Source organism: Serinus canaria, chromosome 1 (assembly GCF_022539315.1).
Source record: "Serinus canaria isolate serCan28SL12 chromosome 1, serCan2020, whole genome shotgun sequence".
Classification (NCBI taxonomy): domain Eukaryota; kingdom Metazoa; phylum Chordata; class Aves; order Passeriformes; family Fringillidae; genus Serinus; species Serinus canaria.
Window position 1 is genome coordinate 59124656 of NC_066313.1, and position 13318 is coordinate 59137973.

The following is a 13318-nucleotide window of genomic DNA, read 5'->3' on the forward strand; positions in this document are numbered from 1 at the left end:
TCTTTTCAGGTATTTAAAATTACAGAACACTGTGAAATAACCTCTTAGGCATAGATTAAGTTGTCCCAGGGCACATGGGCAGCGGTCAAACAGAATTGCATTTTAGGCAGTTTGGACAGAAGAAGTCCATGAGAATTTTGTTGACAGTGATGCGCTGATTCATCTAGAGCAACAAGCATTTTCCAGAGAAAGCTCTGAAGATACAGAGCTCCTGACAGGAGTGCAGGGGTTTAGGTCAGTCCCTGGACAGCCCCAGGTACTCTGGTGCTTATTACCTTCAGCTACATCATCTGTTCTACAGGTGATCAATATAGAGAATATGCTCTAAGAATGTTTTATCACAAACAGTTGGTACAGAGGGTCTTGTCTGTGGGTTTCTGACTGCCTGGCAGGCACTACATCACCTTCTGTTTTACAGTGGAACTAATTGCTCACCTCGGTGCAGCACAGCCAACAGCAGCTACAAACTACAAAGCTCAGGCAGTGCCCTCTGTGAGCAGAGAAATACCCACTAATGGGGACTTCTCCTGCACAAAAGGAGGCATATGTGAATACACACACACACACACACACACACACATCTCAGCTTGCATATAATGAACTTGCTAGAGCAGATGCCTGCAGACCTTTAAGAAGGACAGCACCTACATTTTCTTTGTAATAGATGGCATTTAGTGCCATGAGGTGCAACAGCTAGCCCTATGCCAGCATAAACTGCTGGTATAATTGCCTGGTGATTTTAATGAAGATTGAAGTAAGCAAAACCTTCCATGTCTTAAACTAACACGAGGCAATGCATAAAGTCTGTAATTCTCATTATCTTCTCCTAGGTCATTCTCCATCCCTTACTAATTGGTTCTATGGGCATCCCATTTTGAGTTACAGTGTTTACAGCCTTTTCTTGATAATCTAATGAGCAGACAGGTCAGACTCCCAATGCAAGGTGTTTTTATTCCCATTTCTTTTGCATAATAAATTCTGAACTGAAAACATGCTTATCTGCTAGTGCTTTTCCATGTCAGTGGCTGCTACTGCTGCAACACAGGTGTGACTTGGCCACTGACATTTCAGGGTGACTCTTCTGCTTCATGGTATTCCTTGTCACTAATTCAAGAGGTTTTTTGGTACAGTAGGTCTGATTCAAGGCTCCTGGGCTAGTTAGTTCTCCTTGACATTACTCTTCTTGCAGCTTATGTTCACCTGGAGCCTTAACATGCCAGAGGACTGCTCAACCTCTGATAATCCCCTTTCCCAATTAATAATGCTCCCTCTGCTAATTTTTTGTTGATATTTATTGACCACCACAAGGATTAACAGTTTCTTATGGCTATACTCATTCATTATTTTGAGATTTTGCTGGCAAAAATCACATGTTAGTCTTCCATTTTTAAGCTGCCTTTTTATAATTTATTTTATTTTAGGTTAAGCCTCATGACCAGGAAAGCTACAATGACATGTGTACCATTATGAATTGTTCATTTGAACTTGAATAATATAGGTTTTGTTTCCTTCATCTGTGTCAAGCTTTTAATAATTATCAGCTTAAAGATATATTTGCCTTCTTAAAATCAGCAGCCATACAGGACACCATACCTACTTATGACAGGATCTTTGTCCTAGAGTATATAACCTACAGACACAAAAGAAAATATAATGAATTAGCAGTACAGAACGTTGTGTGCAAAAATCCTGAATGATTTGTACTCAGTATAGCAAAGAGAGGTTTTCAGGTGGATCAAATAACGAAACCAAAAACAACCAACAAAAAGCCCCTTGAACAAAAGCAAAATTGAAATTGTAAACTTTGACTTGAAGATGCTGCATAAAAACTGAAACATCTTAAGGATGAAAATAACCCATGAAGAAAAGTCTACCTTTAATAGACAAACACAGCAAGCAGACAAGTTTTAAAACCTCAGTGCTGAAAAAAAACATTTGGCATTGACGTGTTACAGAAGTAGCTGGACGTGATGCACTAATGCAAATGGTCAGTGTTTTCTGCAGAGCAGCTGACCTCGCCTGCAGGTAGAAACCCTGAGCACCAAGGCCTTGATAAGCAATTTCTTAACTCCTGATCTGCTCATGCTCACCTTCTGGATGTTGGGAACACAGAGTAAGCAGGGGGATAGTGCTCCCACCTCATCTGTCACTGGCACCCGAGGGCACTGGGCACTTGCAACAGCAATAATGAAATAGTGCTATTCTGCTAAAGTATAATTCCCTCTAAAAAGGCAGATAAAAAAAAAAACCCAAAACGTTCATATCGGTGCCCAGCATTTTAGGGCAAATCATTAAAGAAAAAAAACCCAAACAACAAACCGCCAAATATAAAAGAAACACAGGAACGGTTTTTCACAAAGAATCATTAATGTTGGGAAAGACTATTAACAATGAGCCTAACCATTCATTAATGAGCACTGCCAAGCCTACCACTAAACCATGCCCCTAAGGACCACTACAGCTTCTCTGAACGCTTGCAGGGACGGTGATTCCACCACTTCCCCGGGCAGCCTGTTCCAATGCTTCACTCTTTCTGTGAAGAGGATATCCTGATATACCATCTAAACCTCCTGTGGCACAAACTTGAGGCCGTCGTTTCCTGGCTATTTGCGCTCGTCCTAACATTTGTTACTTGTTAGAAGAGGCAGACCCCCACCTGGCCACGAGGTCCTTTTAGGAAGGTGTCAAGAGCTGGAAGGTGCCCCTGAGCCTTCCCTTCTCCAGGCTAAACATCCCCAGCTCCCACAGCTGCTCCTCATGTGATGTGCGCTCCAGACCCTTCTAAAAATCTTTCCTCACCCGCAATACGCGTTTTGAGGGCACGGAGGAGAGCCTTTTCCAGAACAACGCGGCTGTCAATAATACTATTCATAGACGAAATGCGCTTAAACAAACCCTTCACCAACACTACAGGGCGGCAGGCCCGAGCCGTAGGAGCGGGGCCGGCGCTCCCCCGCTGCGCTGCCCTCACTCCTTCCCTTCCCCGCCATGGCGGCAGCCGCTTCCAAGCAGCCGCCGGTCGCGGGCTTTGTTCGTCTCTGCCTGCGCCGCCTCCGCCCCTTCCTTCCCTCCGCTCCCTCCCTCCCCCCTTCCCTCCCTCCCCCTGGCCGGCCCGAGCGCCCGGAGAGGCCCGCGGGGCGGGGGAACGAGCGGGCCCCGCGTCCCTCCTACCCCTCCGAGCGAGTGCCGGGGGTCTCCGCAGCGCCCGCCGGCCCCGAGTGCTGCGGGCGAGCGGCGGGGGAGGCGCCATGGCCGACCGGGCGCGGGCGGCGCTCTCCGAGTCGGGCTGGTAAGTGGGGCCGAGCTCGGCCGCACCGCCGCCTCCGCCTCCGGGGGTGACTCCGAGCGCCGGGGTGAGGTGGGCAGTGCCCCGCGTTTGAGGCGTGCGGTGCGGGGGGGCGTCCCCGGCCCAGCTCCGCTCGGAGCCCATCGGTGGCGGTCAGGGGGCTGTGCCGCCCCCGGTGCTCTCGGGGCCTGGCGCTGGCTCGCCCTGCCGAGGAGCTCCCGGCCTGTCCCGCCGGCCCTGCCGGAGGCCCGGCGCCCCTATCCCGGGGCCACCCCGAGGTCCCTCGGGATCGGCGGCGGCATCCTCGCCTGCCCCGGGACCGGCCTTGCCCGGAGGCCTGGTGGCTGCCCGTAGTGCTGGGGCTGGTAATTGCACGGTGCGCCCCTTCAGTAAGGGAGGCAAGATGAAAAAGTGGAGTTAAGGTAGGGAAAATGAACCACACATGAGGCTTGAACTCGGGTACTTGTGTTTTCTACGGAGTCCCAGTCGTTGGGCACACAATATCCATTTTGGAGCAAGGTGTTTCAACGAGTTGTGCTTTTCAAATACCTGCTGCAAATGCTTATTTGCTAGCCTAGAGGTGAGGTTGCATTGTAGAAAGTTTTTGTTTTGGTTTGGGGCTTTTTCGTTTGTTTGTTTGATCCTTTTGTTGAAGTGATTCACTTATTAGTCAATGCTGACTTTTCTCCATAACTACTTGGAAAGTCTTTCACCAAGCCTAAAGTTTAGTGCTACCAGCAAAAGCACAAAACAACATACTCAAAGTTATTTCCAATGGCCTGTTGGGGATGTTTCTGTTTTACTGTTTACATTAGTGGTTGTCCTGGGTTGTGGTTTCCATCTTATGTCTAAGATTGAAAAGGTTAAAGTGGGTATCCTGTGATTTGAAGGGACCTATGACAATCATTTAGTCAAGCTGCTGATGATTTCAGGGCTGACCAAATCTTGGTATGTTATTAAGGGCACTGGCCACTGGTCTCTTAACATTTGACTGGCTTGGGACATTGACTGCTGCCATAGGAAACTTCTTCCAGAGTTTGACCATGCCCTCAGTAAAGAAATGTTTCCTTATGTCCTGTTTGAGCCCTCCCTGACACAGCTTTGAACCATCCCTGTTCATCCTATCACTGGATCCAGGCAAAAAAGATCAGCACCTCCCTCTCCACTTCCCACACTCTGTAGAAAGATAGCAGTGAGGTTTGCCCCTCAGTCTCCTATTATCTAGTGGAGACAAGCCAAGGTCTTCAGCTGCTCCTCACAGGACATGCCATCAGCTTTAAGGACCTTCACATGGTTTTCTAATTTTGTGCACGGTAGTCCAGGTAAGGCCTCGCCAGTGCTGAGTACAATGGGATAATCACCTCCTTTAACCGCCTGGTCATGCTCTGTTTGTTGGGCCAGCCTTTGCTACTTTGTGGTAATAGTAACCAAATACAGTAAGTAGGTGTCCTTTGGTATGCTTCTTGGATAAGTGTATCAAGATGCAGAAATATTGTTCAAAGTGGTTCTGGGGTGCACAATCCTGTGGCTTCTGGCTATTGCTGAATTGAAATAATCGTAACTATTTCTGCTACTTTTTATAACATTAGCTTATTTAATGGGAATTTTGGACTCTGACTTGAAACTTGCCCCATCCTCCTCTGTACTTAGACCTCTCTAAAAATGCGAAAATTTTCCATAAAAGTAGTTTTATTTTCTTAGTTTGCTTTTCTTGCTTTCTATTGCCTATTCAAAATTTTTTCACAGTTTTTGGCTCTTGAGTTGTTTTACTGCCTTTTCAGCTGAATGAGTGCCATTGGTAAATGGCTTTCAGGTTTTTGGCAGTACAAATATGAGGTGCCTCTGAAACAATCTGTCCCTCTGCAGTGGTTGCTGTCCTCCTTGAGGATGTAGACTCTTGAATGGCTGTCAAGAGTTGTTATTCTTGCAGTTCTGTAGGGTGGGAGCCAGAGGCTGAAAGTTGAAGGGGCAAGTAATGGGCTCATTATCAGGTCCACTGGAATTATGCCTTGACCTCGTTGCATTGGGAAGAGTAGCATAAAGGAGAGAGGGATTAATACATATACTTTTGAGGAATGTGAGGTGGAGTGGAAAAAGAAATAATGATTTGGAAATCTTGCTTAGCTGTGTTCATGTACTTTAAAAAAGAGTAGTAACCTGAACATCCATGCTTTTAACTGATTTGCTGTTCCTCTTACTTTTCTTTTTTCTCATGTTATTAGTTTTTAGAGTTATTTAACACATCTGTGAGTGAGCCTTCAGTGGTGTTTAATGTAGTATTATGTGGCGGACTACACTGGTGATTAAATACTGTTTTGTACCAAATTGGTGGTTACTGTTGCTGTCACCTGATGTCAGAATGATAAGTTTTCTAGTACAAAAGCAAAACTGAGTTTATGTGTTAAAATCTGTCCCCACTTAAACTGCAGAAGCATTGCATAGCACATCAAGTAAAAAAGAAAAAGTTGTCCTTGCTTAGCTTAAAATCTGCTAGTTTGTAAAATACTGCCTGTATGACTGGATTTTACAGTAAGTTTCTTAAACCTTACAACCTTGTAAGGTTAAGGTAGACACTTGTTTATGTCAGCTTCTGCAACCAGTGTTTTACCTTTTATGATTCTGAATTAAAAATAAAGTTATTTTTCAGCTAGAACAGTAATGAAGTGTAGTTAATACTGAACAGTAATTATATATCTATTCCCCTCCCCCAGCCAGGTATTGCCAGAGTAACCTGTTACAAAATTTTCTTTGAAATTGTAATGTTTGCCTTCATCAATTACATTTTTGTCAGCTTCTGAAAGTAGTCCTACCTAGTAAACGTAAAGAGGTAGGTAAAGCTGGGAGGCCTTTTTTTTTTTTTTTTTTTGGTAATGGTGGTGTTTTATGAAAATGAGTAAAAAGCCCCTGTAGTTTGTGTGCAGAATTGTAGCTTTTCTGAAGACAGATCCCTGCAGCTCTCATTGGAAGTCTGAATTTTTTGGTGCTAGTTCTTTTTGTTATGCTCTGAACTGTTCCTTGGAATGAGATATTGGCTCCAGCTAGGGGAGAGATAAGGTGTTTGTATTACGTGTCAGTGAAAAAGATATTCTGTCTTGGAACAGAAGTTCTGTCTTAACTTTTTATTTAATTATCAAACATGAGGAAGGCCAAGTGGCAAAATTACCCTTTTGTATTGTTATAATTACATTAATGAATTTCAGAACCAGTTTTCCAGTGTTCTTGTTAAAATATGGGCCTTAATGGAGCATGAATTAGTGAATCCAGTTTTATTACTAGAAGTGAAGTCCAGAAGAACTGCTGAATACATCCCCTTACATAAACAATGAGTCGCAAAGTACATCTTACTGGCTTGCAACAGAATTTTTTGTGGTGTATTTTTTGGTTTGTTTGTTTGTTTTTTAAATTTCCTGGGTGGCATTTCACAAGAGAGTATGAAAAGCCAAGACCCCTACAGTGTTCCTAGATCTTTGCAGAACTTGGGAATTTATTACATAGAAATGCCAACATATTGTCAAAAATGAAAAAATATGCCATGGCCTACAGCAGATTTAGCCTGTGGTTCACAGATCTTGGGTCTGGTGATTGATCTCTGTAGGAAAGCAAGAGGTGCAAACTGGATAAGTAAAGATTTTTTTAATACAGCTAAATGTACTTGCGAGTTCTTTGGCAACTAGTGGAGATTCTTTTTATTGCACTGTATGAAGCTGTAGAAATTAGCGACTCTATGGCAAAAAATACTGTCTTGTAAAGCGTAATGTATTTTGAAGATTATGTAAACAAAGCTGTGACTGTGAAAAGTTACTCCCAGAGATGAAGGGGAATAGAATTGTACTGGATGTTTGGAAACAAAAGAATAGTGCTTAACAGTCCCTGAGAAAACCTTTATATTAATGCCATTGTGGTTGTATATTCTTTGTAAGTGAAAAATATCAAGTTGATGTGTAACAGACTTTTAAACTCAGTTTTTGGTATTTTAGCAAGTGAGTGATGTGCTGCATACTGGCTAACTCTGGGTTTGAGATTGGTTTGTTCACATGTGTCCTCTTGTAGGACTAATCATCTGATATGATCCAAACTCAAGTAGGTGTATGCCTGGAAACATAAGGAAGTTCTCAAAGGGATGAATCTAACACCACTTTCTAAGAGCACAGCAGGCATTTGGCAAAGTACTCAGTTCCAGAATTCTGCAAGATGATCTGCTTTTCCCTCATGGTTTTTTGCTATTCTGATAAAATGGTTTTGGAAATCACAGCTGAAATTGGTTCCTGCATATTGAGCAAGCTCAGGCAGGAGACAAGATTTTCCTTTGACACAAGCATAACACACATTGTGTGTTTCACAGGAGAGATGCATCTGTTTTGAGATTCTTGAGACTTCTTTTGTGATGTGCAAAATCTTGTGAAGTTTGGTTGGTACTATAAAATCTCAAAATGTCGGTACAAAACAAAATGCCACATCATTGCATTTTTTTATTTGTTCAGGTGTATCCCTTACGGGCTGATCTGATCAGTTTGCATTCCTGCTGGGTCACCAGCAGTGGATAGTTAGAACCTGCATTCTCCATGTCATTTTCACTCTGGAGGAGTGCAAAAAGCCCAGCATTTTGCATTATGTTGTGGGAAACAACCCCTAGAAACTAATTCAGATGCTATTTTTTTCCTTCTTTTTAAAGAAAAGGTGTTTGAAAAATGACTGTTACCAGCAGGAATTGTTACAGCTACAATAAACAAATCTAGGGCTATAATTAAAAGTAGAAAAAGGATGGGTAAAATAAGGAGATGGAAGGGGGTAGGGGACTAACGTTTGGAACACCAGTTTGCAGAAGAGAAAACTGAAGGGGCTGAACTTGGTGAGGTTTATATAATCTGCAGGCAGAAATAAAATTAAAGTAGATCTCTTACTCATCAAATCCTACACAGTTATTGCTCACTGAATGCTGCAATGCTAGAATTGGAAAGCATTACTGAAGTCAGTAGCAGATTGGTTTAAAAGTGGGTGAAATTTTTGACTAAGGACCTCAACCAAAGCTTATGTGCTGAAGACAAATGGTTATCCTGTGGGTTAGTATGGTTGGTTAAAAGATGAGAAATGAGGTAGATGCTTCATGTTGGAACAATGTTAGCAGTAGGTTTCTGCTAGGATTAAGGGGTTCATTATATTAAAAAATATTTTTAAGGAGTGAAAGTACTATGGCACTGTAGCAGTTGGTTGATCTTTGGGGATTGGTAAAATCTGAACTTATCGGGTACTTGCAGCAAACTCTTCCAAAGCCATTGCCCAGTTCTTTCACATGTAAGTGTAGTTCAGTTCTGGTGAATGCCAGATGATGCTCACACAGGGGAATATAATGCAAACCTGTTTACACAGTGATAAGCTCTAAATTTGCTCCTGTTACATATATACATACATGAGAGGGGTCAGACAGCTGTTGGGAATTGTTCACAAAGGATTAAATCATTGTTAGGTCATTATGTTCATCAGTGGTGTGTCAAAATCATTAACAGTGTGCATTAATGTAATCATCCCAGCACAGCAAGGGTTTAATAGATACTGAAGAAGTGGATAAGAGGTGTGGAAGATACTCTGTGCTGAGAAACAGAACAATACAGGGAGAGATGGTAGTGATCTATAAAATCCATAGATCATAAAGAAATGAGTGGAAAGCAAGAGAAGCTGGTTTTCTTAGGACGAGAATTAGGCCACGTGGTGAATTAAACTTGCTGCCTGATGAAAATTAGAGTAACTTGTCAAGCAATGTGTAATCAATTGTGGAACTTATTTGCCACGTGATATTGTGGAGCAGAAAAAGTGTGAGTGAGTTAAAATTGTAATTAGGCAAAGCCAGGTAGGGATAGTTGCACTGAATACTGAACTCTACAGTGAAGTTGGACTACCAGCCCTAAAATGGCTGATAGCCAGGAATTACTGTGGACACTTAACATCTAGATGTTTGCTGTGTTTTGCATTCTTGACCTGGATCATCTGTCTCTGGCCACCCTTGACAAAAATGGAACCGTGTTAGACAGCCCTAGACTGCATAAGTTAAAACCCCATTGGTGTTCTTTTTTTATATTTGTAGGTAAGTGTCCTCACCCCATAGTTCTGAAGAAAAGGATTTTCTCCTCTTGATTGGAGATGACGGAAGAGGGAGTGAGGATTTGGAGAGAAATGAACTGAACGGTTGGAAACAGAGTGAAATGGCAAAGCAAGTGTGACAGTCCCTATGTACTCCATCTCAGCTGTGATTTCCACTGCCTTGCTGCAGCTCACCCTTCTGGTTTTCATCAGGTGCTAGGAGAGACTCTCCCTGCATCTTTTTATGTGAGGTCTTGAATCGATTTATGCACTGTCTTGGGGAACACAGACTTCACCTGCTGGTTTCTCTGCTAGGAAGCTAAAGCACTAATATAAGGTGTCCTTGATTTATAGAATTGTTGCAGCTTAGAATGAAGTTGTTGCTACTGTGGAAAAAAAAAAAGGAGGAAAGAAAAAAAAGCTTACTCTACTTGCAAGAGATCTAAAGTTAAAGATCTTTAAATTGCTGCAGTTCTCTTTTTAACGCCTGCCTTTTCAGTGTCCTGACTTTTCTTGGTATAGTGTGTCTCACATTGATTCTTTCCAATCAATGCGTTCCCTGGAAATGTGTAGGTTTCCCATAGCTAGTCTCCTTTTCAGAGTTCTTGGAATTTTGAATGTATTGAGTCTTGTTTCAGAAGTTATTTACTTAGCATTGTAATCTTAGGCTTATCGTTCTTTATGGGATGCAAATACTTTGTTAGGGCAAGTGTTACTTGATGGGTTTGACTCAGTGACATTCTAGTTTCCTTCTTTCTACCTCTTTGTGTTGGTGCTTTTTGAAGAGTTCATATTAAACATTGCACATTATCTCCTGTCCGCTGAGTTTCATAAGACTTTCTATAAATTTCTTCTGTTGTTAAACTAGTTTATATCATCACACAAGCAGGGTGATGGCGTGGAGCTTGTTACACAATTGAGATTTATTGTTCTGGCTTGATTTACATTTTCCCTCTGAGAAATTTTATTTCTCAGTATAGCGTTAATAGGATTTTGGTAGGAATTTGAGGGAAGGATAGAATTAGCAGCATGCTTGATTATTATTTGCCTTTTCCAGCAAGCCCAAATGAACTTCCCAATGGAAGGGTGAATTAATAAAAGCAGCAGTGTGTTTGAGAAGTCTAAACTTTTCTGAAGGTCAGTATCTTACCATTTGAGCAAAAGTAGGTTCTTTTAAACTTACATTTCATGATAATTTAAATTATTAGTCAGAAAGCCAGTGTCATCTGGAATGTGAAAATTTGAGGCATTTGGAGTAGATGTTGCATATAGATGAACCGGGTCTCAGGAGAAAGACCTTTGCAAAGTCTTTGTGTCCTGAGATCACGTTATAAGACTCTTGAGACAGATTTTTTTTTTTTTTTTTTAATCTCTTCCATTTCTGTGTGCTCACACTCCCCAGACAGTGAGTACTTGGGCAGCAAGCTGGTGGGGAGGGTAGCTGGTGATCTTGGAGTAAGGATTTTCATTAGGATTTTCTGTGTGTATATTTTGTGTGTTACTGCTGGGTAAAATACAGCTTTAATGTAAATAATACATGTAGGAGTACACAGAAGTAAGAAGCTGTCCTGAAGTTTTAGTTAGAGAGAATTACACTTTGAAACATTGGATATTAAATATCCTATACATCAGTTATTTTTTTCTGTGATTGTCATAGCAATAGGATTAAAATAAATTTAAGACTGATTTTCCAAGCTATGCATATTGTTCGTACTTTAAGGAATAGTACATTTTCTACTTCTTTGGAGCAAAATGATCATATTTAATTCCAGCAAGAGTCATTCTGATAGAGCTGACAGGAAGAAGGAAAGGCTCTCCAGGGGATGAATAGTATATGCATGTTTCTAATCACTTTTTATGTACTTAATGTAATGCATAGTCATGAGGTGTCAGATTTTAGGAGGACTGGACAGCTCTAGGACTGATGTACAACCTTTGAGCTTCTTTGCACATTTAAGGAAAAAGAAACTGGTTTAAATAATCTTTGTACCACTGGTAAGTAATTGAAGCATGATGGGTGTTCTTGTATTGGCATCATTTTGAACCCTTGACTTTGGGAAATGTAGCCTAGGTTTTGGAATGAGAGTGATGGCATTAACTGACGGCAAGTGAAGACTTACTGGAAAACAGACTGCTGAACTCTTTGTGAGGGAGTGCTGTCTGAGGGCAGTGGTCAAGACTGGCTTCTTCTTTCTTCTTGTTTGTCTCCTACAGCTTCAGGAGCAGCTCGAGCTTCTAGTGCTGTGTCATATCCAAAAAAAAAAGCTGTTGAAGAAAGCCAGAGGAGAAAAAGCCATGTGTGTTAAGACAGCTTCAAGATACTCTCTGTGGCGTGGCAGCTGTGTCTTTGGCACGGCCCCAGCCTTAGTATATTTGTGTTCAACTTAGCGCTTTAGGGTGGCTGCCAGCATTTTCTTGGGAAAATGTGAGTGAGAAAGCGTTCACAGCTTGTATCTGAGAAGAAAAGAAAAAAAGAATTTAAAGAATTTTGTTACATGAGCAAAGTAAACCCTCCACAGTGTTGTGACTTTTGTATGTCAAATTACTGTGGCCTGTTGGCCTGTTATGAATCACGGAGTAGCAAATCTTCTCAAGGAGCAGAAAGCTTGCAAGAGATCTTGTCCAGCAGTTTCTGACTGCAGGGGCTGTTTCTAGCATTTGCTTTTTACAGCAGTGCTGCTTGCTGGAAGCTTATCTTATCAAAGTTTGGAGTTAGTGAGGTTATCTTGGGCATATCTCTGTGTGTTACCTGGAAAAGTTTGACATTTTTGCATCGCAGCTATTACTGTTAGATAACAGCATGCCTGTGTTATCACTAAATCTCTTGTATTAAGTAGTTGTTAGAGACTCATGTTCACTTGGTTTTTTTCAGTCTGCTAAAGTTTCTAGTGTTATATTCTTCTACTGTTGTAAAATACAATGTGTGATCTTAGTGTTTAAATACTTACAGATGTAAATTGGGATGCAGCATTAAATCACAGTCTAGAAGTGTGCATTATCCAGTACCCTTATAAAGGCATTAATAATGTTATTCTCCCATTAAATAAGGTTATGAAATCACTTAGCTCTGATATTAATGGCAGTGTACTGAATAGGTAAAATACATCTTTCAACAGGTGGATCATCTTGTTTCATGGTATTGCTTGTTAGAACGATAGAAATGGAAATTACCATTTATTTTGGAAGCACATTTCCACTTCTTTTGGTTGATGTAGCCGTAATTTCTATTAGGTTCATTGTACGGTGAGAGTGTGGGAGACTTTAAAAGGCATCTGGGCAGTTAAGTTTACTCAGAGTTTCTGAGTACTTTTTTTTTAACTTTTGTAACTGTGATACTGTGTCCAAGACAGTTTTAAATATAAAGCAAAGGTGAACTTAAAACTACTTTTTAGAATTGTAATGCTAATGAACATTGCATTCTTCCTCTCAGCACACTTTCTGTTATGCAGCTGAAAGTACTAGCAAGTGTGAAGTTTTCCATGTAACTGTTATTTGGAAAAGAGCATGAGGGGGGAAAATATCAGTGAAGTAGCTGAAGAGAAAGTGGGTGATTTTCAAGGGTCTGGTTCTGACTGTGCAGAGTAGTGATTTCTGAATGAGGCACACTTTGTGTTGAAGTAATGAGCTGCTAAGGAATGAGGAGAGGATCCTTATGTAAAAATATGATGCATCAAGCTTTTCATTGAGAACAGACTGTATAATGAGCACAGACATGATTCTTGGTCTTAAAACTTATTTAGAGTTGGGTTTTTAAATTCAGCCGTAAAGTATGCTACACAGCCTTGTATGTAATACACAGGTAGGTTTTGATAGATTAGAGAATTGCAGTTCAGCTAGCCTAAGAAACAGCCTGGAATTCTGCCTTTTGGCAAATACTTGCCAAATACCTCTGCAACTTTTCACTTGAGTACTAGCTAAAATTTTTAATAAGAAATAACATCAGATTTGTTTGTAACT

General features: G+C 41.3%; 1 protein-coding gene across 2 annotated transcripts in view; it reads left to right on the forward strand.

Moving 5' to 3' along the window:
* Nucleotides 1-3092: 3092 nt before the first annotated feature.
* TDRD3 (tudor domain containing 3) overlaps nucleotides 3093-13318 on the forward strand; it is a 92922-nt gene continuing 82696 nt past the window's right edge. Inside the window, exon 1 of one of the 2 annotated variants that reach the window (XM_050970390.1) lies at nucleotides 3093-3289. In XM_050970390.1, the coding sequence (XP_050826347.1) occupies nucleotides 3249-3289 (41 nt within the window). In that variant the 5' untranslated portion in view covers nucleotides 3093-3248. The remainder of the gene's footprint in view (nucleotides 3290-13318) is intronic. The other variant, XM_009085266.4, reaches the window with a different exon arrangement.